General features: G+C 47.8%; 1 protein-coding gene across 2 annotated transcripts in view; it reads right to left on the reverse strand.

Moving 5' to 3' along the window:
* Nucleotides 1–26205, reverse strand: part of DOCK5 (dedicator of cytokinesis 5) — a 216750-nt gene that overhangs the window by 26042 nt on the left and 164503 nt on the right. Inside the window, exons 27-41 of one of the 2 annotated variants that reach the window (XM_029065133.2) lie at nt 25382–25477; nt 21214–21312; nt 20182–20276; nt 19496–19574; nt 18255–18355; nt 15150–15208; nt 13767–13921; nt 12931–13016; nt 11673–11832; nt 10979–11019; nt 8550–8640; nt 5678–5797; nt 3002–3091; nt 2157–2261; nt 314–455 (exon numbers count right to left, since the gene is read on the reverse strand). In XM_029065133.2, coding sequence (XP_028920966.1) covers nt 314–455; nt 2157–2261; nt 3002–3091; nt 5678–5797; nt 8550–8640; nt 10979–11019; nt 11673–11832; nt 12931–13016; nt 13767–13921; nt 15150–15208; nt 18255–18355; nt 19496–19574; nt 20182–20276; nt 21214–21312; nt 25382–25477 — 1519 coding nt within the window. Of the gene's footprint in view, nt 1–313; nt 456–2156; nt 2262–3001; nt 3092–5677; nt 5798–8549; nt 8641–10978; nt 11020–11672; nt 11833–12930; nt 13092–13766; nt 13922–15149; nt 15209–18254; nt 18356–19495; nt 19575–20181; nt 20277–21213; nt 21313–25381; nt 25478–26205 lie in introns of both variants that reach the window. The other variant, XM_029065132.2, reaches the window with a different exon arrangement.

Below are 26205 nucleotides of genomic sequence, written 5' to 3' on the forward strand. Positions count from 1 at the left end.
TGTACAAAGATAATCAGAATGGATCCTTTCCCTGACCCACACAAGCCTCACAGTCTAAGTGGGAGTGCGAATAGATATTGAATCCCCATTTGGCCGATGAGAGAACTGAGACCCAGAACAGTAAAGTGACTTGCCCAAGATGACACAATAGGCAAGTAGTGGAGCTGGGACTGGAACCCAGGCTTCCTGACTTCTGGTCCCACACTCTTCCCACTAGGCCACACTGCTTCTGTTTAGCCTGAATGCTCACCCGGGGGCCTCCCAACCTCAGAGCCAATCTCGCCCTGCTGGACTCTTCCAGCAAAAAGGATACACTGCTTTGGGGAGGACTTGATGTCATCTCCCGGCGGAGAGGTGCTGGTCATCTTCTCGGCGTTGGGAAACTGGGTCAGCAACTTCAGGTTGAAGTCCTCCCTCCGCTCATACTCCTTCCCGCGGTAGATGAAGATCTTATTCTGTTGGCCAGAAGGGGAGAGCCACATTAGAAAGGGGAAGAGGTGGGGTCTACAGCTCTGCAGGAGTCAAACAGCAGCTTGGCTTTTCTCTCCATGTTCCATTCCTCCTCCACGGGGCTTCTGTCGCTGCTCAGATCTGTAATGACCTCAATCTTAGCCTATTGCTGGCTACCTCCTTCCAAACTGCTGGTCAATTCAAACATAAGAATGAGAAAGAAAGATAAGAAGCTGGCCAACTAAGCTGAGGCAAACATTCTATCATGTCCATGGCACTTTTCTCAACATTACTTGAATCATTACCTCACTTGACTTCTTTGTGCCTCAGTTACCTCATCTGTAAAATGGGGATGAAGACAATGGGCCTCACATGGGACAACCTGATTACCCTGTATCTACCCCAGTGCTTAGAACAGTGCTCTGCACATAATAAGCGCTTAACAAATACCAACATTTACTGAGGTCCTACTGGGTGCAAGACACCTATTGGGTGCCTACTACATACAAGAACCTAAACTGAACACCTACTTTATGCAGAACACTGTAATGAGTGCCTACTATTTGTCCTCCCTTCTGCACTACCTAGGCACTTGTGTCCGTACTCCTTAAGCACTTGATATTCACCTCATCCCCCAGCCCCACAACACTTATGAACCTATCCCTATACTCTCCTGTTCACCTATCAATAACTTATTTTAATGCTCATCTCTCCCTCTAGACTGTAAGCTCCTTGTGGCCCAAGAATGTGTCCACCAACTCTACTGTATTATTCTCTACCAGTGCTTGGAACACAGTAAGTGCTCAATCAATACCTCTGATTGACTGATCGATATTATGTGAAAAGTACCTATGGTGTGCAAGGCACTTTACTGAACACCTACAGTACCGAACACTGTACTAAATATTTGGGAGAGCACAATAAAAGTAATAAACACAGTCCTGTCTTCAAGATCGAGACAGACAGTCCTAAATTGTGGGCAAGGGTGGAAAAACAGATACAATTGACAACAGCAAGTAATCGGAGAAATGAATAAATGAATGGATTAGGGAAGTCAATCATTTTCGATTCCCTGGCTCAGCCAAACAAGGAGCCCAGGCCCAGAGACATGGAGAGCCCTGGGGCTCTGGGCCCATGCCTCTGTGAGAGGCTGAGCTGAGAGGTGGAATTTTAGAAAATTGCCAATATGTCCCAGGGCCCTGTTGCTGTATTTCGGGGCTGATGTGGGAGAAGGGGAGCAGGGCAGGCAGAAAGGTCCTGGCCTTACAGAGCACTTGCTGGCCAATGGATGCATCGTTGAAATCTGGTGGTGGCGGGGGGGCTGAGTTACCTGCTCTTTCAGACTCTGCCTGGCTGAGAACACTGCTTTCTCTAGGGAAAACACCAAGCCTCAACTCCCATCCAGGCTGCAACGAGCCAGGAGAGGACAGGGTTCATTTTCCTACTTCACCTCACTGGGACAATCAGGAGAACTGTCAGAAAGTCTGCAGAGTCTGAGTTTGGAGAGTAAGTGACGGTTTGCAGCAGGGACAGTTGAGAAAACGCTATTCTCCTCTCCCACTGACTGTCATGGCCATGACCACAGTCACCTTGAGAATGCATCATCGGCTGGTGGGGAAACCCCAGCTGAGAGGTGAAGGCACCCAAATGGCTTCCTGGGGAGCTGTGGGTCCGAATGGCATCGGGAGTCATCCTGTGATTCTTACCCGGAGGAAAGAGGGGAAACCCTGCCCGTAGTATCCAACAGCAAAGTATTCTGGCTGGGGCCTCATGGCCTTAATGATGTTCTCGTAAAATGAAGCCCGCTTTTTCTGAAAGTAAAATGAGAGAATGCTCCTGTAATTCAGCAATCCCATAAACACCAAGGAAACACCACAAGGGCCCTCATTTAACTCTGAAGGAGAAACCTCAGGATGACGAAATAAATGGATCTGTCTGGTTATAATGAGAGTAATAGTATTTACTAGGAGCCCTGCACTATACAACAGAAGTATGAGATGTGTTGCTGGCCCACAAGGAGCTTCCACTCTAAGCTCAGTCCCAACTCTGCCCCGAGTTCTCTGAGGTTCACAATGCCTGCAGGCTCAATAAATGTTATTTACTACTTGACCTAGGGGCAGGTTCAGGCTGCCACGGGTTCTGTCCCCAGGGAAGTGGCCCAGAACTGAAGGGATTGTGCAGCCCCTGGGCTGATCTACGCTCCAGACATCTAGGAATGTGGGGGACAGGTTCCCTTGTCCAGGCCCCAACCCTGGCCTCCAGTCCCCCATTCTAGAGGAAGGCCGAATCGCGAGAATGGCCCCACTCCCAGGAGGCTCCTGCCTGGAGTTGGTGCAGAGGGCGACACACTGTGAGCAAATGTCTGGAACAATTAATGGCTTGCTCCGTCTGGAGTCCCTTCACCAACCCAACACCATCCCCACCCCCATCCCAACCAACGGGAGGCACCATTCTACTATGGCAGACTCCAGCCCTTCCCCACTCCTGGCCCCCTGCACCAGACTTCTTTGAAGACGGGGGCCCAGTTTTTCAACCCAGCTGCTGGGCTCACCAGAAGGTTGCCAAGTGCCTCATAGTCGAAGACCTGGCTCTCGTAGGTCTCGGCCAGCTCCTTGCTCAGGTGGATGGCTTTCTCCCACATCTTCAGGAAGGGCGCAGGAGGGAAGAGGAGAGGAAGGGAAGAGGAAACACAGAATGCTCATTCAGCTGGGTACACTGTGGGGAGGCGCTCAGAGTAGTGGCAGTTCCTCGCCCCCACCCCAGACTGGCTAGCTCACTGCCAACCTCTCCGGTGCCTTGGTGGGCTGGGTCGGCCCCACCTCCGGTCGATGTCCCGCCGATTCTATGTCTCTTGGCTGCTCTGCCACTAGCCACTTCCCTCCAGGACTCTGCGGAATGCAAAGAGCTCTGGTTGACTACGGGCATGCGACAAAGACGAGAACCTTGGGCAAGGGGTGGGAGACACTGTGCTTGGAGTCCAGAGAATGGTAAGCTGTCCACCATGCAGGCCTTTGGGCGAGGAGCAGGAGGCACTGGGTTTGGAGACTAGAGATCCCCATCATGGAGCTGAGGCCCGTGGGCAAGGAGTTGGACGTGCTGGGCTGATGAGATCCTCAGCATGGAGCCGAAGCCTAAGGACAGCGAGCAGGAGGCATTGGGTTTGGAGCCTAGAGAAGTGTGAGATCCCCACCACGGAGCCGAGGCCTTTGGGCAAGGAGAAGAAGAAGGCGAAGAAGGTGAGAAGCAGCGTGGCTCAGTGGAAAAAGCACGGGCTTTGGAGTCAGGGCTCATGAGTTCGAATCCCAGCTCTGCCACTTGTCGGCTGTGTGACTGTGGGCAAGTCACTTAACTTCTCTGTGCCTCAGTTCCCTCATCTGTAAAATGGGGATTAAGACTGTGAACCCCACGTGGGACAACCTGATTCCCCTGTGTCTACCCCAGTGCTTAGAACAGTGCTTGGCACATAGTAAGTGCTTAACAAATACCAACATTATTATTATTATTATTATTAAGAAGGAGCCGCGCCTGGAGGCTGGGGAATGGTGAGATCCTCACCATGGAGCTTGAGGCCGGTGGGCAAGGGGCAGGAGATGCCAGGCTTGGAGCCCGGAGAATGGTGAGATCCCTGGCACTGAGCCGAGGCCTGTGGGCAAGGGGCAGGAGGCACTGGGCTTGGATCCTGGAGAATGTGTGAGATCCCCACCACGGGCCTTGCTGGGCAACACTCGCGGGGTCTGCACGGAGCAGTGTGTCGGGAGTTGCGACAGCCCCGAGTTCCAGGCCCAGGTCTCCCAGTGGTTTTGATGAATTCCTCCCCCACCACATCCCCCCAGAGCCGTGGCTCTGGCTTGGTCCTGTGAGAGAGCTAACTCGTGGGTTGGTGGGGAGCCTCTATTTGTCTACTTGCCTGCCTACTTGTTTTGTTTGTTGTCTCCCCCTTTAAGATTGTGAGCCCATTGTTGGGCAGGGATTGTCTCTGTCTATTGCCGAATTGTACATTCCTTGTGCTTAGTACAGTGCTCTGCACACAGTAAGTGCTCAATAAATATGATTGAATGAATGAGCCTTGCACCACACCAGTCGAGGCCAGAGCCTTGGCCAGTTACCCAACCCCAACCCCAATCAGATCATCGCCCAGGGGGCAGGCAGCAGGCCGACAGTGCAGAGAGGGGCCAAGGGGCATCTGTGCAGCCAGCTGAGCTCTTCCCCCATCCCAACTCCTCTCCATGTCGACTCCCCAGAGGCAAAGGGCAGCTCCAGTGCCCACACGAATTCTAGGACTGAGGCATGCCACTACCAAGTCCTCCACTGCTGGCCCGACAGCCCCCTGCCTGCCAGGGCCAGCCCACCAACCCCCAGGCCTGGCAGCCTCCTGACCCCCTGCATCCGCGGTCAGCTGGGAACTGGAAGGCTCGGGGTCAGGGACGGTCTGTGAGACCATGGAGGCACTGCCCATGGGACCACAGGGGCACTGCCCAGGCGGGCCCGCAGAAGCTTGCTCAGGATGGGATTAGCCACAGGGGCCCTAAGGCAGTCGCCATTTCCTGGATGGACAGTCTCCCCTCCCCAACAAGGCCAGTGGATAGAGTATGGGCCTGGGAGTCAGAAGGGAACCCTGTCTCCGCCACTGGTCTGCTGTGTGACCTTGGGCAAGTCACAACTTCTCTGTGCCTCATTTACCTCAGCTCTAAAATGGGGATTGAGATTGGGAGCCCTATGTGGGAACAGGGACTACGTCCAACCTGATTATCTTGTATCTACGCTACAGAGAAGTAGCGTGGCTCAGTGGAAACAGCAGGGGCTTTGGAGTCAGAGGTCATGAGTTCGAATCCCAGCTCTGCCACTTGCCAGCTGTGTGACTGTGGGCAAGTCACTTAACTTCTTGGTGCCTCAGTTCCCTCATCTTTAAAATGGGGATGAAGACTGTGAGCCCCACGTGGGACAACCTGATTCCCCTGTGTCTACCCCAGCGCTTAGAACAGTGCCCTGCACATAGTAAGCGCTTAACAAATACCAACATTATTATTATTATTATCTACTCCAGTGCTTGGTATAGTACCTGGCACAAAGTAAGCGCTTAACAAATATCACAATTATTACTATTATTATTATAGAGACTTTTCCCCCAAAGGCCCAGGACAGCTCAAACCTTTCTGCCTTTCAGCTCCCATCCTTGTGTGTGATTCCCTGGAGGAAAACAGCAGGTCAGACCCACAGAGGAACTTACTTTGCCCTTGTCGAAGTAGGAGATGATTTCCTGGTAAAGCCTCTCTTTGAGCTCTTGCTGAGAGTAGACCAAGTAGCTGTCCCGCTGAAGCAGGTGGGGCATGCAGGGTTTATCAGACCACTGAAAGCAGGAGAAATGTGTGAGGACAAAGGGAATTTGGGATTGTGCCACGAAGGCCCATCTGCTTCCAAATTCCATGCAATTTCACTTTGCAGTCTAATGAATCAAAGAGGTTACATGGTTGCTGCATGATAACATGTTACCATCCTTAGTGCCACAGTGACAGCGTTTCAACAGTAGCTGAATTGTAGTGAGAAAAGGGACCTCAAGAGGTGAGCTTGAGAAGCAGGGTGGCTCAGTGGAAAGAGCACGGGCTTTGGAGTCAGGGCTCATGAGTTCGAATCCCAGCTCTGCCACTTGTCGGCTGTGTGACTGTGGGCAAGTCACTTAACTTCTCTGTGCCTCAGTTCCCTCATCTGTAAAATGGGGATTAAGACTGTGAGCCCCACGTGGGACAACCTGATTCCCCTATGTCTACCCCAGCGCTTAGAACAGTGCTCGGCACATAGTAAGCGCTTAACAAATACCAACATTATTATTATTATTATTAGCTTGGATCCAATCCGGACCCAGTTAGAGAGTTGGGACAATAGCCAACTCCATCACCTCCTTCAAGAACATGTTTCAGGGTGTTCACAGTCAGGATAATTCCTCCTCTCTCCCCCCTATTTTCTCTACCATCATACATACAATTTTTGTCTTCCAGTATTCCGTGAAATGTGTGAAAGCTGCAAGTGTAATGAGCCGAGAAGGAGTTTTATTAAGTGTAGACAGGGAACGTATCTACCAACTCTGTTGTAATCTCCGAAGCACTCGGTAGAGTGCTCTGCATAGGGGAAGTGCTCAACAAACGTGATTCACTGATTGATTGTTCACTAACCATCTGACCGATGTGCGTCTGGGAAAGTGGACTACTGTCAGTCAGATAGCCTTTAAGCTCAATACCCTCAATATTAAAAGGCAAGACAAGATCATGAATGATGAACTTCTGGAATGTAATTGGTGTCTTAGCATCAGAGCTATGCGAAGCTCAACACAGCTATACGAGGCAAGCTCTGTAAGCACAGTGACCAATAGCAGGAGACCCTAAAAGCTGTTGGATGGAGAACTGAAATCGGGAAACTGGAAGCCAGAGGGCTGAGAAAATGTTTTAAGGACACGGAAAAATGAAGCCTTGAACAATGCTGATCCCAGCTGAAAACTGGGAGTCAATGGTGAGAACAGATGGGCATGGCACATCACCGTCAAGAAAGGAACATCTCTTTTCAAACAGAAGCTTCACAAGCAACACGGCAAAAGACAAGTAAGCGGAGGAAAAAGCAACACCAGGTGCTGCTGACATCAAACATGACAATACAAGGGATGGTCTTTTTACAAACGGTGAGGTGGGGACAGTGGGTCTCACACTGGCCTTTTCACCTATTCACTCACACCCAAGGGTGAACTTCACCATCAGTAGTGACTCCTACAAATATGAAGAACTTCTCGACGGCAACTCTATATAAATGATATGTGCCCACCGGACCCACAATACACTACTGGGTCCTGGACAAAGTTTAATCTGAAAATTCACTGGCCTCTCTAAAGCTCATATCCAATGGAGCAGATAACACAAACAAAACAAACACAAGTCATAAGACAAAAACACACGAATGCTTGAGTTTTGTGGCTTTACTACAATCAAGCTCACCCTCATCATCCTTGTCAGGCAGACTGCGTGCATGAAAAGAGAAAGAAAAAACACCTTCCCCAGATCTGTCAGGTGTTTCCTGGCCCTCTTGCCTTCCTCACCCCTGACCTCGTCTGTGAGAATTCTGAGAGTCCTCCCCACTCCACAGCTGTGCTGACAGGGGCTTGGAAGGAGTTGGCCCCAGACTGACTATCGGAAACCAGTGAGGGGAAGAGGAAAATTCATGGGTTGAACGCTTCCCGTTTTTCTCAACCTCAGTAGTTTTACATTCATGAGGTAAGTAAAACATCATGAACCAAACCTATTCCATGCTGTTCTGGAGCCTCTGGGTACAGAGGAGGTTTTGGTCAGTGTGGACAACTCCAGGGCTAATCCCAGCCCTATTCGGAAGCTTCAGTCAATGTGAAGCAATGTGAGACAGAGTGGACAGCTCCAGGAGGGGCCCAGCCCCAGTGGGAGGCTTTGATTAGTGTGAGACAGAGTGGATGGTTCCGGAGGGGAGGACCTCCAGTCCTGGGGGGAGGTTTTGGTCAGTGTGAACCAGAATAGACGGCTCCAGGAGGGGCCTCAGACCCAGTGGGAATCGGGAAACCCCTGAGGGCAGGACAGGAGGAACCGTGTCTCCAATTAAGAGAATAGGAGCTAACAATCCCGAAGGTTTCATATGAGTGGACAACTTTTCAGAAACAGATCTCCAAGCAGTGTGAAGCTTGGTTATAGCCAATCGAACGATGGCTGTAATGGCTCAGTGACCCAGGTAGAAACTGCTCATGGGTGTGAAGCAAAAATACCCTCTAGGGTCCCTGGGTTTTCCCTATGTTAGGGACCACTTTGAGGACCTTGCAATCAGGAAGGAAGCTCCCTGTGGCCAGGGATCGGGTCACCCCTCTTGCTCAGCACTTTGTCCAATGCCTTGTGCTTGAGGGGGTAGGGGGGGCACTCAATACATGCGATTGCAGCTACCTACACTAGTGCCCAGGAGCAGTGGTTCCTGACTTTGCTTCCCTGTCCAAGAGCAAACAAGCCCCCCACCAGAAAGCAGCTCCGGGTCCCCGGCCAGCCCCTCCGCACCCCAACCCCCACCTCCAACCCCACCAGACGGGTGGCAGGGACACGGTTCACCTGGAGCAGCTCCGCATGAAGGAGGAGCGTGTAGGCGGCTTCCGTGTAATTCTCGCAGTCTCGATGTAGATCCCGTAGTTTGTATAAATACCTGCGAAAAGACACATTAGCAGAGTTGCGGAAGCTGGGGGTACCCCAGCTTGGAATGACCGCCCCCCAACACAGTCTGGCAAGGCACTGCTTTCTCCACACTCATAGTTCTCCTGAAATGCCGCTGCCTCCAATAAGCCTTCCTTAATTAACCCCCAGCATCCTGAGCCAAACGTAATGGCCATCTCCAGCATCAAGGGACTTACTCACCCCCAACCCTCTCAGCACGTAACAGTACCTATTCTTGATTTTATTCAACTGCTTATTCAATTATTTATTTTGATTGCTTATAATCTTTTGTCTGTCTCCCCTGTTAGAATATAAGCTTCAAGAAGACTTCCCCAATTAAGCCCTCTTTTCCCCGGCTCCCTCTCCCTTCTGCGTCCTCTATGCACTTGGATCTGTGACCTTTGGGCATTTGATACTCCCCCCACCTTAATCGCTCAGTGCTTCTGTACATATCATATATTATACATTATTTATTTATATTAATGTCTGCTCCCACCTTTAAACTGTAAGCTCATTTGGGACAGGGAACAGCTACAACAATACAGTACTGTTGCATTGTATAGGGGAAGCAGCATGGCGTAACGGATAAAAAAGGGCCTGGCAGTTAGAAGGTCAGGGGTTCTAATCCTGGCTCCACCACATGTCTGCTGTGTGGCCTTGGGCAAGTAGCTTCACTTCTCTATGGCTCAGTTACCTATCTGTAAAATAGGGGTTGAGACGAGGAACTCTATGTAGGACAGAGACTGTGTCCAAACCGACTTGTATGTATCCACCCCAGCTCTTAATACAGTGTCTGGGACACAGTACTTAACAAATGCCATAATTCTTATTATTATTACTCTCCTCAAACACTCAGTACAATGCTCTCCACTTAGTAAGCACTCAAACAGTACTGATTGACTGATAAGCTCCTTGTAGGCTGAGAACATGCCACTTTTTGCTTTGCCTTTCCCAGGACCTCTATGAGTAGTAGTAATAATAATATTTACAGTGGTATTTGTTAAGTGCTTACAAACACTATGCTAAGCACTGGGGTAGACACAAAATAATCAGGTCAGACATAGTCCCTGTCCTTCATGAGGCTCACAGTGTAAAGGGGAGGAAGAAAAGGCATTTAATTCTCATTTTACAAATGAAGAAACAGACACACAGAGAGCGTATGTGACATGCCCAAGATCACATGGCAGAGTCAGAATTGGAACTCAAATCCTCTGACTCCCAGGCCTGTGCTCTTTTCACTAATCCAGACTGCTTGTCAATGCCAGTGGGCCCTCACTAAATGCTTTTATGACTACTAAATCAATCAATCAATCAATCAATCGTGTTTATTGAGCGCTTACAGAGCACTGTACAAAGCACTTGGGAGAGAACAATAAAACAATTTAACAGACATATTCCCTGTCCATAATGAGCTTACAGTCTAGAGGGGGATATTAATATAAATAATTAAATTACAGATATGTACATGATAAGTGACACGATAAGTAGTACTGTGGGCCTAGGAGGGGGATGAATAGTAATAATGGTATTTGTTAAGCGCTTACTATGTATCAAGCACTGTTCTAAGCACTGGGTTGGATACAATATAATTAGGTTGGACACAGCCCCTTTCCCACTTGGGGCTCACAATCTTAATCCCCATTTGACAGATAAGTGAGGCACAGAGAATTTAAGTGACTTTCCCAAGGTCACAGAGCAGACAAGTGGTGGAGCTGGGATTAGAGCCCAAATCCTTCTGACTCCCAGGCCCGTGCTCTGCCCACCAGTGGCCTTCTCTAAGGAAGCAAGTCAGGGCAATACAGAACGACAGAAGGGAGTGAAAGGAAAAGAGGGCTTAGTCAGAGAATATGTCTGCTTATTGTTATACTGTACTCTCCCAAGCCCTTAGTACAGTACAGTATTGAGTAAGTGCTCAATAAATTCAACCTTCTAGACTGTATGCTCATTGTAGGCAAGGAGTGTGCCTTTTTATTATATTGTGCTTTCTCAAGCACTTAGTACAGTGTTCTGCAGTAAGCACTCAATAAAAATGATTGAATGAATGAATGAATGGAAGGCCTTTTGGAGGAGATGTGCCTTCAATAAGGCTTTAAAGAGGAGGGAGAGAAACTGTGAGCCAGATATGAAGAGGGCATTTCAAGCCAGAGGCAGGACGTGGGCAAGAAGCTGGCAGCGAAATAGACAAGATCATGGTACAATAAGAAGGTTGGCACTGGAGGAGTGAAGCGGGCGGGCTGGGTTGTAGTAGCAGAGGACTAAGGTGAGGTAGGAAGGGGCAAGTTGATTGTGTGCTAAATAGGCAAAAGAGATCTAAAAGCCTTCTAGCTTACCGTATATATATGTCTTCTCTCTTCTTTTCTTTATAAAAATTCTGCAGAAAGAGGTACAAAATACAACTAAGTATAAGGGACCTCAGGAACCTGTCAAAATGACGGAAATTCCTGATTATGTTTCTATAGGGCCTTTCCTCCTAAGAGCTCAGAGTCCTCTCTGTTATCTTTTCTGCCTTTGCAGTAGCAGCAGAAAGGAATTCAGAATAATGAATTCCAGAGCCAGGTAATGTTACAGCTTCCCGGTCCCCAGGAGAAGAACCCGCTTTCGGGATGACAGACTTTCCTACCGGCTCGAAGGAGAGGAAATTCCCTGGACCTATGTCCAGAGTGGGAAACTCACACAGAGCCTGCCCGCTACGAGATGGCCTGAACGCCTCATGCTCCCTCGGCACTTTAGGCTCAGGCTGAGTCAACATGAAAAACAACTGAGGGAAGAGAAGAGAGTGGCATCGCGCTGAACTTCAGAAAGGGTTCAAGGCTAAAATCGCTACTTTTCTCACCCCTCCTTCCTTCCGTCTCACTGCCCATATCGGGTAGTCAAACAGCCCTTCCAACAGCATGGTGCAGAGCCCGGAAGAGCCCAGTTCGGGGGCAATCTCTCCCTGGTTCCACTGGCTCTGCCCCCACGAGCACTCTGGGATGGAGGCTCCCCAGCTGCTCACAAAGCCTCAGAAACCTGGGTTCCACATACCAACACATTGACTGTGCAGCTCATGCGGTTCTCCTTGCTCTCATCATGCATGATGATGGTCCGGTAATCCAGGAGATTTTCCAGGAGGCTGCTCACCAACAGAGCAAACGTTTCCCCTGAGCTGGCGAGATACTTGTGCTTCCGGCAGTGCTCCAAGAGGCTGCATTTTGGGGAAGGTTTGGGTGGTGGGGAGAGGAGACAGAGACAACAGAGAAATTCCCATTCCAATTGGCCCTGCCCTCCCATCTAGGTAGCTACCTTCTCAGCTCTGCCATCCCACCCTGACCCCCTCCTGGTCTCATACCTTTGCTTTCCATTCTATTCTCAGTGAAATCTTTCAGGAAATCATCTAATTCAGGGAATGGATAGAGGGAAAACCTTCTTGACCGAAACCCTCAAGTTTAGAGCTATATCAGGAATGGGTGTCCTTGAATGAATGGTCAAGACAATAAAAAGGGACCAGCAATGCTGGTTCTCTCTCTACTTGGGCTAGCTTTTGGAAAATCAGATTTTTATCTGTTGCTGTAAATAGTAAACATCTTTTTTTGGAGGGGTAGGGAGGTGGCAATCCAGAAAAAAATATGAAGGCAAAAGCCTCAAAGGAATGTATCAAAGACAGCTGCTGAATGAGCTTCCTAAATGTCAGATTTCAGTTACGTGAGATGCCACTAGGCAAAACGGTACCCTGGGAAGCTGAGGAGGTGAACAGCCACTGATCTGGGTGGCAGAGGCGGGTATGTGCGTGCTTGCGTGTGGGTGTGTGAGTGTGTGCAAGTAAAGATGACAAGGGTCCTGCATCCCTAAAAATACCTGGGTGCCGCCTGCTCCCCGCCCCCACCCCAGCACCACCTTCATCTGTAAAGCAGCCCCCAGGAATGTCTTTTTCCTCTGCTCTGAGGGAGGGATGCTGAAGAGCTCCTCTGGACATGCCAGTGACCCTCAGTTGCTGCTCAGAGACTGACATATTTTTCAACCACTGGCCCATCTATCCTTCTTGCCCACTTGCTTTCTCCCTAGGACCAGGAAGATGACCAGCAAACAGGACATTCTGTCTGGGAGCATCTCCCCTCCATCCTAGCTAGAAGGGAGATGCTGACTGCAAAGGCCAGGCCCAACTTAGGATCAGTGAGTGGGAGAAGGTGGTAGTTCTGCGCACCTTTCCCAAATTCCTTACTAATCTGGACCAGAAGACTGAGTTTCTCGGAGAAGAAGCTTAGAGAAGATGATGGGTTGGGATTTTGGTCTCAGGAACACTCACAGTTTCTCCAGCAGGACTTTGTACTGCTCGTCTCCTCGGCCCCCTTCCACCTCCTGGTCCAGCTTGGTGATCAGCTCATTCTCAAACTGAAAGGACAGGCCACAGTCTGATGGGAGCCCCCGTTGGTCGGCCCTCAACCAACGTTTCCAGATCTGTTTCCCCTGGCATCAAACATTCTCCGGTCAGAGGGAGATGGGACTGAGCTGTGTCAGTGCCTTTGGCTTCATTCTCGGGGCCCTGGGGAATCACCGGGAGCTGTCACAAATCGCTTCTGCTTCATTCCAGCTTGGGCAGAATGGGACACCCCTCCCCCATCCCCGCCCCCGCCCACCCCCGCCTCGGGTCAGCATTCCTCAAGAGCTCATAGTGTAGAAAATATCTTTGCCAATCAGAGAGTAAACATTCTTGGTCCCCGTAACTGCCTGCTTAGGTGGTAACTGTTAGACCGTAAACACCTTGTGGGGAGGGATTCTGTCTACCAACTTTTAAGAGTGCTTAGTACAGAGTTCTGCACAAAGCAAGTGCTCAATAAATGCCGTTGATTGATTAATTGATTGTTTTGTATTCCTGGCCACACTTGAAGCCTCAGAATGATAACTGCAGAACCTCCTGGCAACTGCAGATGTACACTCTGACTTGGGTTACCTGCTCCTTGCAGCCATGCTGGGTCTAGACCAGTGGGGAGAATGACACACAGATGAGCCAAGCCTCTCCGTAAACCTCCAGAACTACTTGGAGTACAGACAACCCGTATCCCCTGGGTTTGCTTCCCCTGACAAATGCCCAACCGACATTCATACCCGTACCGCTAGAATTGGTGATCTCCTGATCCTTACCATGTGGAAACTGTGGTTCTCACTGAAATTGAACTCACACTGCATCATGTCAAAGAAGATGGGAATTGTGGCCTTGCGGAGCTCGGTCTCGGGGGTCAGAGTCACCTCGAGGATGGGACCCACCATGGATGGGATGAACTTGAATTTGTGGGGACCTGAGACAATGGCGGGAGAGCAGATGGGTAGAATAACTTCTCTGTAGCAAGCAGTAGTTCAGTCTTCCAAGGGCAAGAGGTGAATTGAAATAAATCAGAAGACTTTTCAGAAGGGAAGACTAGGTATTTGGGCAGCATGTAGCCATTGTAACAGCTGGTTGCTTGCATTCTTCCCAGTACAAATAGGCAGTGTGAACCACTCAACTCACTGTTCAAACTACAATACATCTATCAAGAAAGGAGAGGCTGTTTTCAGGCAAAAGTTTGGTAGGGAATGAGGATGAGGAAGCAGAAGAGAAGAGAGCCAGATGCTGTAAACAGTAAAGATAACATACGAAGGGACAAAGGTTTTGTGGGTACAATGTGGCTGGGACTGTGGGTCCCGTATTGGCCTTTTGAGCCACACACCCTCTCATAGGGGAACTTCACCATCAGTGCTATCTTCTTTGAAAACAATGGACAATAATATATATAAATATATATTTAAATATATTTTAAATTATCCTTTATACAAAGTTGCATGGTCTTTATGAATTTATAAATAATATATTTATAAATATTATGTATCACATGTATCATTATTATATCTGTCCAAAGTATTTAGTGAGATCTTATTGAATGCAGACATTGTTCTAAGCACTTTGGAGAGTACAACAAAAGATGTCATCTCTGCTCACAAGGAATTTATAATCTAGTGGGGAGACAGACATAAAATAATTTACAAATAAGAGGAAGGAGGGCTCAAATAGTAAAGTATGTAAAACGATGATGTATAAAAATGTATTGGAAGGTAGTGAATGCAAAAGTGCTGAGGTGACAGCAGTGAGGATGTGACCTGGGAGAAGAAAAATTAATCAGGGAAAGCCTCCTGAAAAGGTTGGGACTTCAGAAGGGCTCTGCAAGATGGGAAGAGCTGCAGTCTGGAGGGCTGCCAGGGAGGAGGAAGAGTGTGAGTTGGGGATGGAGGCAGGTGACTGGAGGACAAGGCACAGTGAGAAGGGCAGCCTGGGAGGAACAAGGGTGTGAGCTGTGGTGAAGCAGGAGAAGAGAGTGGATGAGCAGGAAGAAGAGAGCAGGGGGAGTGCCTTAAACCTGACAGTTAGGAGTTTTTGTTTGAAATCAATATACTAGCTCCAACAAGTACAGAAACGAAAGTTCAATCCACTGAAGGGTCAGGAACTGAAGGGTGAGAGAGGCTTGTGGAAGGATCCATCATGGTTAAACTCACCCAGGTTATACCACATATCCCGGATCCTGAAGCCGATTTCCTTTCTCATGTCCCCGTATCTAGAAAGAACATTTTAAACCACGGGTGAGGTTTGAAGAAGGAAAACGCTGACATACTAAAGAAACGAAATGAGGAAGTTGGCTCTGAATCCACTCCCTGGTGTTTCAGCAGGCCTCTGCTCATGAATCATGGGTGGCTCTAAGCTTTGCAGACAGTTTGCCCACAGTTGGTAGGGATATGTTTGGGTAGGAGATGGGACCATTTTAAAATCTCCTCCCTTCTCTTCCTACTGGAAAAGGGCGAGGTGGTCACCTCCAGAGCGAGGTAATCTCAGCACTAAAGTGAAGGGGCATGGGACAAGTGCCCATAGAGTCAAAGGAGAAACGGAGAAGACCCCAGAATGTAAATCCATTATTTGATGAGAAAAGGCCCAAGGCTATTTCATTTTGCTGCACTGTTATTGGCTAGATAACAGACGGAAGAGAAAATAAACATATAGAGATGATCTCAAGGTCTGACCAGTTCAAATAATAATAATAATAGTGATGATTATGATAATAATGATGGTATTTAAGTGATTACTATGTACCAAGATCTGGGGTAGAAACAAGATATTCATATCAAGATGATCAGACTGGAGAGTGGCAGGGAATGTGTCTACTAACTGTTGCACTGTACTCTCCCAAGTGTTTACTACAGTGCTCTGCACACAGTAAGCGCTCAATAATTACTATTGACCCAGAGAAGTGAAGTGAGTTGCTCATGGTCATACAGCAGGTGAGTGGCAGAGCCGGGATTACAAGAGAAGCAGCATGGCCTAGCAGCGTGGCCTAGTGGGAAGATCATGGGCCAGGGAGTCAGTAGGACCAAGGTTCTAATTCCAGCTCCATCACTTGTCTGCTGTGTTGCCTTGGGAAAGTCAGTTAACTTCTCTATGCCTCAGTTCTCTCATCTGCAAAATGGGGATTAAGACTGTGAGCCCTACATGGGGCATGGATTGTGTCCAACCTGATCTGCTTGTATCCTCTCCAGTGCTTAGTACAGTGTCTTGCACATAGTAAGTGCTTAACAAAAACCACAGTTATCATCATCATTATTACTACTAATAATAACTTAGGTCACCTGATACCAGTTTCGTGGTCTTTCCACTAGGTATTGAGAAGCAGCGTGGCTCAGTGGAAAGAGCATGGGCTTTGGAGTCAGGGCTCATGAGTTCGAATCCCAGCTCTGCCACTTGTCGGCTGTGTGACTGTGGGCAAGTCACTTAACTTCTCTGTGCCTCAGTTCCCTCATCTGTAAAATGGGGATTAAGACTGTGAGCCCCACGTGGGACAACCTGATTCCCCTATGTCTACCCCAGCGCTTAGAACAGTGCTCGGCACATAGTAAGCGCTTAACAAATACCAACATTATTATTATTATTACTCTGTGCAGCACACTGTTCTAAGCACTTGGGAGAATAGAGTTAGTAGACATGATCCCTGCCCACAAGACGTTTAAAGTCTAGTAGACAGGGAAAGTGTGTATCAACTCTGTTGTATTGTACTCTCCCAAGTGCTTAGTACAGTACTCTGCACACAGTAAGCCCTCAATAAATACCACGATTGATTGATCGATAATAATAATAATAATAATGATGTTGGTATTTGTTAAGTGCTTACTATGTGCAGAGCACTGTTCTAAACGCTGGGGTAGATACAGGGTAATCAGGGTGTCCCACTGTAACTGAGGCACAGAGAAGTTAAGTGACTTGCTCACAGTCACACAGCTGACAAGTGGCGGATCCAGGATTAGAACCCATGACCTGTGACTCCCAAGCCTGTGCTCTTTCCACTGAGCCACGCTGCTTCTCTAGTGCTTCTCAACAATGATAGAGACACACGCTAAAATAAATTATAGGTAGGGGGAAGCAAGAGAGTTTAAATATATGTATCTAAGTGCTATTGCTTTCAGGTGGTATATGCCCAAGGACCTAGGGGTCATGGAAGTTCTGGAGTGGTGGCGGGGATGGGGGGAGATAGAGTAGGGGGAGGAGAGATTAATTAGGGAAATCCTCCTAGAGGATTTGTGATTTCAAAAGAGCTTTGAAGATGGGGAGAGCCATTGTCTGTGGACTTGAAGGAGCAGGTAGGGCGTGAGCAAGAGGTCAACCGCGAGAGAGATGAGAATGAGGCAGAGCAAGTAGGTTGGCTTGAAAGGAGAGAAGCTGAGGTGTAATGTGAGAAGAAAAAGAAGAAGAGTGGGGAGAGAGTGGACTGAGTGCCTTCAAGCCCATGGCTGGGATTTTCTCCTCGATATGGAGAGGAATGGGCAAGGGCTGGAGGTCTGGCAGAAGTGAGAGATTTGGACTGGAGAGGGGCAGAGCTAGAGGCAGGAGGATTAACAAGGAGGCTGATGTGGTTGTTTTAAATGGGATCTGATAAGTGTTTGGGCCAGCATGGTGGTAGTCTGGGTGGAGAGAAAGGAGTGGATTCTGCCAAACTGACAAGCTTTGGTGACTGAATGAATACATAGACCAAAAAAGAAAGAGGCCAATCACCTTAGAGTTACTAAATCTCAGTTGATTTATGGGCAACAGAGATCAGAGGCCGAGGGATGGTAAAAAACTTTCCCAAGGCCATAGAACCAACCCATTCACAGTGAAGGCTTGAGTCAAACACTTGCATTTCCACTGATTAACCGCTGAGCCAACCAATTGCTTTTAAACAAAATACCCTAATTACCTTCTCTCCTATTGGCTGCAAAGAAAATGTGCAGTAACTAGAGTCTTCTCTAGTTTTGGTTTCTTTGCTGAGGTACTACCAGAAGGGCTAATTAATGTCAAACGAACCTGCTTTCTGAAGAGGGAAGGGGTGGGAATAGGGAGAAGGAGAAGGGTGGGAGTAGGGAGAAGGAGAAGGGGAATTGAGGGTGTGTACCACCCATTAAAGAACAAGGCTGAGGTCACTGAGATCCTCTTCATCTCTAGTCTTTCCCAGCACCAGACAGCCACTAAATGGGAATGGCACCGGGCTGAGCCTAGGTAATGTCTAACGTTGGACGGGTAAGCCAGGACATTACTGGAATGGGCAGCGGCTGTTCCGCTCCTGCTATGAGGACACTTACTTCTTGAAAATTTTGTTGCGCTTGGCTTCCGAGAAGGTTTCAAGTTGAAGGGAGTCATGGGTGAGAAATGCTACTGCCAGATGGAAGTAATTGTTCCAGAGCTGCAGATAGAGGGGGGTGGGAGGAAACAGAACCAGAATTATTAAATATCATGATCAAAAGGTTCGACAGGGCCTTCAGCTGCCCGTAGTGTATTGGTGAAAAAAAAGAAGGCAATTCAGATGATTTTCCTCTCAACTGGATCATGCTCTTGCAAAAGTTATGGGTGAGAAATCTTTCTATTCCCACTTTCTACGGAGCCAGGAGACGCCAGCTTCACTTAATCCATTTCAACTCTTTCGACACAGTGTAGTTTCTCTAAATTCTTGAGTTGGGTGATTTACCCAGAAGACCACATTTCAGCAATATCTTCAAGCATTTTTTGGGAAATGGATTTTGTGAGGCAAACCTCCCTTCTGGACAAGGTAATCTGACTCTAGCTGCCAGTTGAAGGTATCAGGATCACGTGATTCATGGTTCTGGAAGGGAAATCCACTAGCTTGGCCCCGGGGCCTACCCTGGAGACCCTGGTGGCTGCGCCATCTGGTTGATTGACAGGGAGCATCCTGAGATCTACCACTTCTCCTTCCTGTCCCCCACTTCACTGTAGCCCTAGAGGCAGCACTTCAGTGTCGGTCTCCCCTACTAGATTATCAGTTTATTAAAGGCAAGAACCATGTCGACTAGCAATCTTGTACTCTCCCGAGGGCTTTATTAAGTGTCCTGCACAGAGTAGGTGCTTGGTACATACTACTGATTTATTAGATCGATTGCCATAATCGGCAGGCAGAGACATGAGGGGGCCAATGGCCAACACTCCACACCTAATATCTATTGGGTGGGCACAATTCATAGTTTGAATCTCAGAGTCAAAGTCTCCTGTTTGCATGGGGTCGCCCTAATGCTTTTGAGTCCAACATTGCAGAAATGCAATGGGAGGAACCACTGTTCGAAGAGTTGGCGATTAAGTAGTAGGATATTATTCAGGCTGTTCAGAAAAATATGGTTTTATAAAAATGTCTTTAACAGATAAGACCAGACCATCATGGCTGGCATCCTTGAACTCTCATGGGGAATTAAGATCAGGGAATGAGTCTAGTTGGGGCAGAGGAACTAAGAATTTGTTATCTGTGGAACTACTGGAACCTTCACATTGAACTGGCTTTTCCTCGTAGGTGACATTTCATGAGAACCATCCTTACCTGGAGTTCAAAGCTTGACTGATCCATGAAGAGCCGTGTCAAAACTTCTGCAAACTGATTGATAGCTTGGAGAAAAACCCTGGGAAGAGGAAGAGAGCAGTCTCTGAAGCAGATTTTAGTGTTCCACCCACATGATGAGGAAAACAAGACTGGGACTAAAGATCAAGTTTCCATAAATTCATCTAATCTTTACCCAGCAGCCTCTCTGAAATTTATTTTACCTCCTGATAATAATAGTAACAATAATAATTGTGGTATTTAAGTACTTACTAAATGCCAAATGCTGTACTAAAGGCTGAGGTAGATACAAGATAATCAGGGCGGATACAGTCCCTGACTCCAGGGGGCACACAGTCTAAGTAACAAGTAATGAATTCCCATCTTACAGACAAGGAAACTGAAGCCCAGAGAAGTGAAGTGACTTGCCTAAGGACACACAGCAGGCAAATGGTAGAGTCAAGCATAGAACCCACGTCCTCTGACTCCCACACCTGTGCTCTACTCTCTAGCCCGTCTCCTCATCTAGGCTGCAAGCTCTCTCTCTCACATTAGGCGCTCAAAAAACCCACCGGTTAAGCGACTGACATGAAATGAGAGAAGCTTCGATGCTCAATTCTGCAGGGCCCAAAGTTCTGGATGCTAAGGTGGAGGCTCAATCCCATGGTTCCTGAGGTGGTCGCCCTTACCTGCTCTGCATCATATTCATGACCATCCAGTCACTGGAATAGACATTCTTTCCAATCAAGTCCTTAAACATGATAAAAGTTTCCATCAGGAAGTCCTGGACCAAACACAGTGAGAGCAGTTGAAGGGAATCAGACTTTATTTGCTGACATTCAGACTGGCCGCCCGCTGTCCCTCCCCCGCACCCCGAGCCCCTCCTACCTCGACCCCGGGCCCCAAGCCACACAACAAGAATGCCCCCCAAATCACTGGCCCTCCATTCTGATATCACTATGCACCCTTCGCTAAGATGTCAGGAAATCAGGACTTATCCCTCCAACACCACGGGGTGCCCTGGGGTTGGAAGACGCAGCTTGCATGTGTAATCCTGTGCATAGCGCCAGAAGTGGCGAGTGTGACAGCGTGCGTTTCCCTTAATGAGAGGCTCTGTGAGAACAGTGTGTACCACCTAGAGTGGTTTGCCCAATGCTACAGCTGAGGAACAGCTATTCTCTTCCCAATGATCCACCTACAAAAATTCTGGCCAGTGGGTAGGGAGACAAGATGTCATTAAATAAGCCATTAAGTGCTCAGTAGAGAGGTTCATACACAGTAAGTGGTCAATAAATATGACTGAATGAACTAATGACTAGTACAAAACTCTAAACACAATAAGTACTCAATAAATACCATTGATTGAAATAAGAGTTAGCTGGCTTTACATTATGACCTAGGCCAAAAATTTGCAAAAGAGAAAAGGGCACAAGGCACTGCAAAAGTTAAATACAACATAAAAAAGGAAAATCTTTTTGTGTGCCCAATGTGGCCAGGACTGTGGATACTTTATTGGCCTTTTCAGCCACATAAAAACAAACACACGCACACAGGAATTTCATCATCAGGGTTGTGTCCTTTTAAAGACATAGTATGTAGAACACAGATCTCTTGACTTAGAGTCTAGTGCTGTTTTCTTCCCTTCCAATCACCACCAGAGAGCAAAGCGTGTTGCTCAGAGGCAGCCTCTCCCTTGAGATGAGCATGTCCTGCTGACTTACGACGAGGTCCTGCCTGGTTTTGAAGGTGTTGATGTAGTGTTTGTAGTGGAAATCGTCCATCTGCCTCAGGATGGCAGTCATGCAGGCTACAAAACTACCCTGAAAGGGAAAAAGAAGTACAACTCATTCAGGACTCCAGGCCACAACCCCCACCCGATCCGTCTGCCCCTTGGGTTGAAACCTTTAGCTCCCGCGCTCACATGAGCACAAGGAGATCCCTCTAAGACTGAAAGCACATGATGAGTTCTGGGGTTCCAGTGGCTCTTGTACCTCTGGATAAAGCTGGAAGGGTCTCGGCTGCTGCTTCCACAGACTGCCAGCCCTGGAGGGCTGACTTTGTCCCATCGATAAGTAGAATCTGAAAAATCCTTTGGGGAAACTGAAGATTTAGTAACTCTGCTGTTAGAGAAAGGGCTGGATTCCAACTGTTTGGATGCCCACCTCCATCAGCCCTCTGGAGGTCTTTCAGGTAACTTGTTGACCCTGCAGGACGAGTAGTCAGTACTCTTCTTTAAGAGAAGCAGCATGGCTCAGTGGCAAGAGCCGGGGCTTGGGAGTCAAAGATAATGGTTTCTAATCCCAGCTCCACCACTTGTCAGCTGTGTGACTTTGGGCAAGTCACTTCACTTTTCTGTGCCTCAGTTACCTCACCTGTAAAATGGGGATTAAGACTGTGAGCCCCGCGTGGGACAACCTGATCACCTTGTATCCCCCCACAGCACTTAGAACAGTGCTTTGCACATAGTAAGTGCTTAACAAATGCCATCATTATTATTATTCTTTAGAAAGCAAATGCAGCATGTTGTGGGCAGGGAACAGGTCTACCAACTCTGTTATACTGTACTCTCCCAAGCACTCAATACAGTGCTCAGCACCGTTAGGTGCCTGATAAATATGATTGATTGCCCCACCTCCAACTTTTTGAACAATTTTGATCCCTTTCTCACATTCCTTCTTTCTTTCTCCATCCCTACATTGATCCTTGGGGACTACGATATCCACAAAGATGCTCCTGGCAACCCTTCATCCACTTTCTATCACTCCTCAACTCCACTGACCTCCTATTCCACCCCAGCTCGCCCACCCAGCAACTTGGAAGGCACACTCGATCTCATCATCTCTAATCACTGTACAATCTCTGAAATCCCTCCATTCAATAGTATTTATTGAGCGCTTACTATGTGCAGAGCACTGTACTGACCACACACAACCCCATCAGCTGCCTTCTCTCCCACACACTTCCTCCCTGCAAATCTGTCCTGTTCCCCCACAGAGACCTCCAATCCTTTGACCTCTTCCAATTTTCTCAAGCCATCATGCCCCATTTAGCCTTCGCACCCAAACTACCTTCCCTTAATGACCAAATTGTCACCCTCGACTTCACCTTCTCTATTGAACTCAACTCTCTTGCTGCCCTATCCCTTCATCAATTTCATATCACTATCCCAGAGCCCTGGATCACCTCCACAGTCCTCTTCCTTTGCTCCTGTGCACGAGCCACAGAGCACTGCTGGCAGAAATCTAGGTATCAGGCCAACCTCGTTTACTTCAAGTTCATCCTTGCACTGCTTTAACTCTGCCCACTCCTTTGCCCGGCAAAATTATTTCTCCATCCTTACTGACATCATGCCCTTGCCAATTTTTCCAAACACTGAACTCCCTCTTCGAACACCGCATCTCCCCCACCCATCTCCCCTAATGACTTGGCTATCTACTTTACTGAGAAAACTTAAAGTATCAGGTATGATTGCTCTAAAATCTCCCCTGCTTCTCTCCAGTCCCTACCTCCTCTTTCCATTTCTTCAACTCTCCCATCCTTCTCAGAAGTATCTCTACAGGAGATCTCCTGCCTGTTCTCGAAATCCACATCCTCCATCTGCACATCCGACCCCATCCCTTCACACTACCCAAACACTTGCCTCCTCCCTGACCGCCATCTTCAACTGTTTGCTTTCAATGGCTTCTTCTCCACTACTTTCAAACATGACCATGTCTCCTCTTTCCTAAAAAAAACCCTCCCTTGACCCCATGGCTTCCTCCAGTTATTGTCCCATCTCCCTCCTATGATTTCTCTTCAAACTCCTTGAGCGAGTTGTCTACACCTGCTATCTCAAGTTTCTCTCGTCCAATTTTCTCCTTAACCTTTCTCCAATCTGGTTTCCAACCCCTTCACTTCACAGAAACAGCCCTCTCATAGGTCACAAATGATCACCTTCTTGACAAATCCAACAGCCTCTACTCCATCCTAATCTTTCTCAACCTCTCAGTTACTTTTGGCACTGTTGACCAACCCCTTGTCCTGGAAACGTTATCCAACCTTGACTTCATTGACACTGTCCTCTCCTGGTTCTCCTCCTATCTCTCAGGTCACTGATTCTCCATCTCTTTCTCTTTCACTGGGTCTTCCTTTGCCTCTCAACTCCTAACTGTGGGTGTACCTCAAGGTTCAGTTCTGGGTCTCCTTCTCTTCTCCATCTGCACCCATTCCCTTGGAGAACTCATTCACTCCCATTACTTCAACTACCAGCTCTATACAGATGATTATTAAATCTACAACTCCAGCCCTGATCTCTTTCCCTCTCTGCAGACTCACATTTCCTCCTGCCTTCAAGGCATCTTTACTTGGATGTCCCACAGACCTTGAACTTAAAATGTCAATTCAATCATATTTATTAAGCATTTATTGTGTGCACAGTACTGTAGTAAGAGCTAGGGAGAGTACCGTATAACAGTAAAGAGATGCCTTCTCTCCCCACAATGAGCTTACAGTCTAGAAGGAGAGAGAGACATTAATATAAATAAATACATTACAGATATGTGCATAAGTGCTGTGGGACAGTGAGGAGGAATAAATAAAGGGAGCAAGTCAGGGTGATGCAGAACAGAGTGGGAGAAGAGGAAAGGGGGCTCAGTCAGGGAAGGCCTCCTGGAGAAGACGTGCCCTTAATAAGGCTTTGAAAAGGGGGAGATGTCCCAAACAGAACTCCTTATCTTCCCACCCAACCATGTTCTCCCCCTGACTTTCCCACCACTGTAGACAGCACCCCATCCTTCCTATCTCACAAGCCTGTAATTTTGGTGTTATCCTCAACTTGTCTTATTCAACCTACATATTCAATGTCACCAAAACCTGTCATTATTACCTTTTCAACATTGCTAAAATCCACCCTTTCCTTTCTATCCAAATTGCTACCATGCTGATCCAGGAACTTATTCTATCCCTCTCATTGTGGGCAGGGATTGTCTGTTATATTGTTATTCTGTACTCTCCCAAGAGCATAGTACATTCTGTACTCTCCCCTGCATTCAGTACAATGCTCTGGACGTAGTAAGCACTCAATAAATACCACTGAATGATTGATTGAATAAGGTTCATGAACGACTCCAGGAGGGCTACTGCTACTGCTGTTTCCTCATGGAGAACACCAGGCCTTCTCAGGCAACCGTTCCACAGTGGAAATTCAAATTCATGAAGCCAAATGTCTAGGCAGATTAAGCCCCTTCTTCCTCAGCTCCTCCTCCCTTCCGCATCACCTAGAATCACTCTCTTTGCTCTCCCCCCACCAACTCCCCACTCCATAGCACTTATGCATATATGTATATAGCTATAATTCTGTTTCTTTATATTGATGCCTGTTTACTTGTTCTGATGTCTGCTTCCCCATGCCCTCTAGACTGACAGCCCGTTGTGGGCAGGGATTGTCTCTATTGCTGTACTGTACTTTCCAAGTGCTTAGTACAGTAAGTGCTCAATAAATATGATTGAATGGATGAATGAATACGCAAGATCCGGGATCTAGCCCTCTGGTCTCCATTTGGGTCACTGCCACCCCCTTCAATCAATCAATCAATCAATCAATCATCAGCATTGGTGGCACAAGAAACTCACCCTACAGTGGTCATCAGAGACAAAACTGCAGGTTTTCAGACTCTGTCCAAGCCCAAAGTATCTGGTCCTGGACCTCTCTCGAGATAAGGTGGCCAGGGTTAAGGCTAATGAGGCATAGTGCAAGCTGCCCCTCTAAACTGTAAGCTTGTTGTGGGCAGAGAATGTATCTTATTTTGGACCCTCCCAAGCGCTTACTACTTTGCTCTGAAGACAGAAAGTGGTCAATAAATATGATTGACTGACTGACTGACAGGAGGGGCAGTTGTAGAAGGGACTCACAATGTGGGGGGACTGCCTGCTCATGCCAATCACAGTTCGGTTGATCCTTCTCAGCAGCCGCTCCATTATCATCTGGATGTGCGTGTTTTTAGAGCCCTGGAAGTCAAGCAGAAACAGATAATCACGGGGACGGCGTGAGCACCTTAACTCTTGCTCTGCTTCAGAGGTCTCGTTCAAGAGGTAAGGGGATCACACTTCCTCACAAATTGCTTTAGCTCTTAGGGTCAGACCTTGTTCAGATTTCAACAAAGATTCTCAGGCAATAACAAATAATAATGATAATAATCATGTTACTTGTTAAGCACTTACTATGTGACGAGCACTGTTCTTAGCACTGGGGTAGATACAAGGTAATCAGGTTGGAAGAATATTTGAAAAGGAAGTCAGAGGACCCAATCAATAAGGCAATTTGAGACTGGATTTGAGAGAAGGGAAGATGACTCGGGGTTCCCAGACAGGGTCATTGAATAATTGATCGATGGTATTCATTGAGTGCAGCTGAGCGCTGCCAACAGGGTGCTGAGAAAGCAGCATGGCCTAGTGAAAACAGTCTGGGCCTGGGAGTCAGAGGACCTGGTTTCTACTCCCAGCTCCACCACTTGTCTGCTGTGTGCCCTTGGGAAAGTCGCTTCTCCGAGTCTCAGTTACCTCATTTGTTAAACGGGTATTAAGACTGTGAGCCCCATGTGGGACAGGGACTGTGTCCAACCTAATTAGCTGGTATCTACTCCAGCACCTACAGAGTACAATGCCTGGAACATATAGTGCTTGCTTAACAAATACCACCGGAAAAAAAAAAAGTACTCCACCACAAGGAGGGACAA

Source organism: Ornithorhynchus anatinus, chromosome 5 (genome assembly GCF_004115215.2).
Source record: "Ornithorhynchus anatinus isolate Pmale09 chromosome 5, mOrnAna1.pri.v4, whole genome shotgun sequence".
Classification (NCBI taxonomy): Eukaryota; Metazoa; Chordata; class Mammalia; order Monotremata; family Ornithorhynchidae; genus Ornithorhynchus; species Ornithorhynchus anatinus.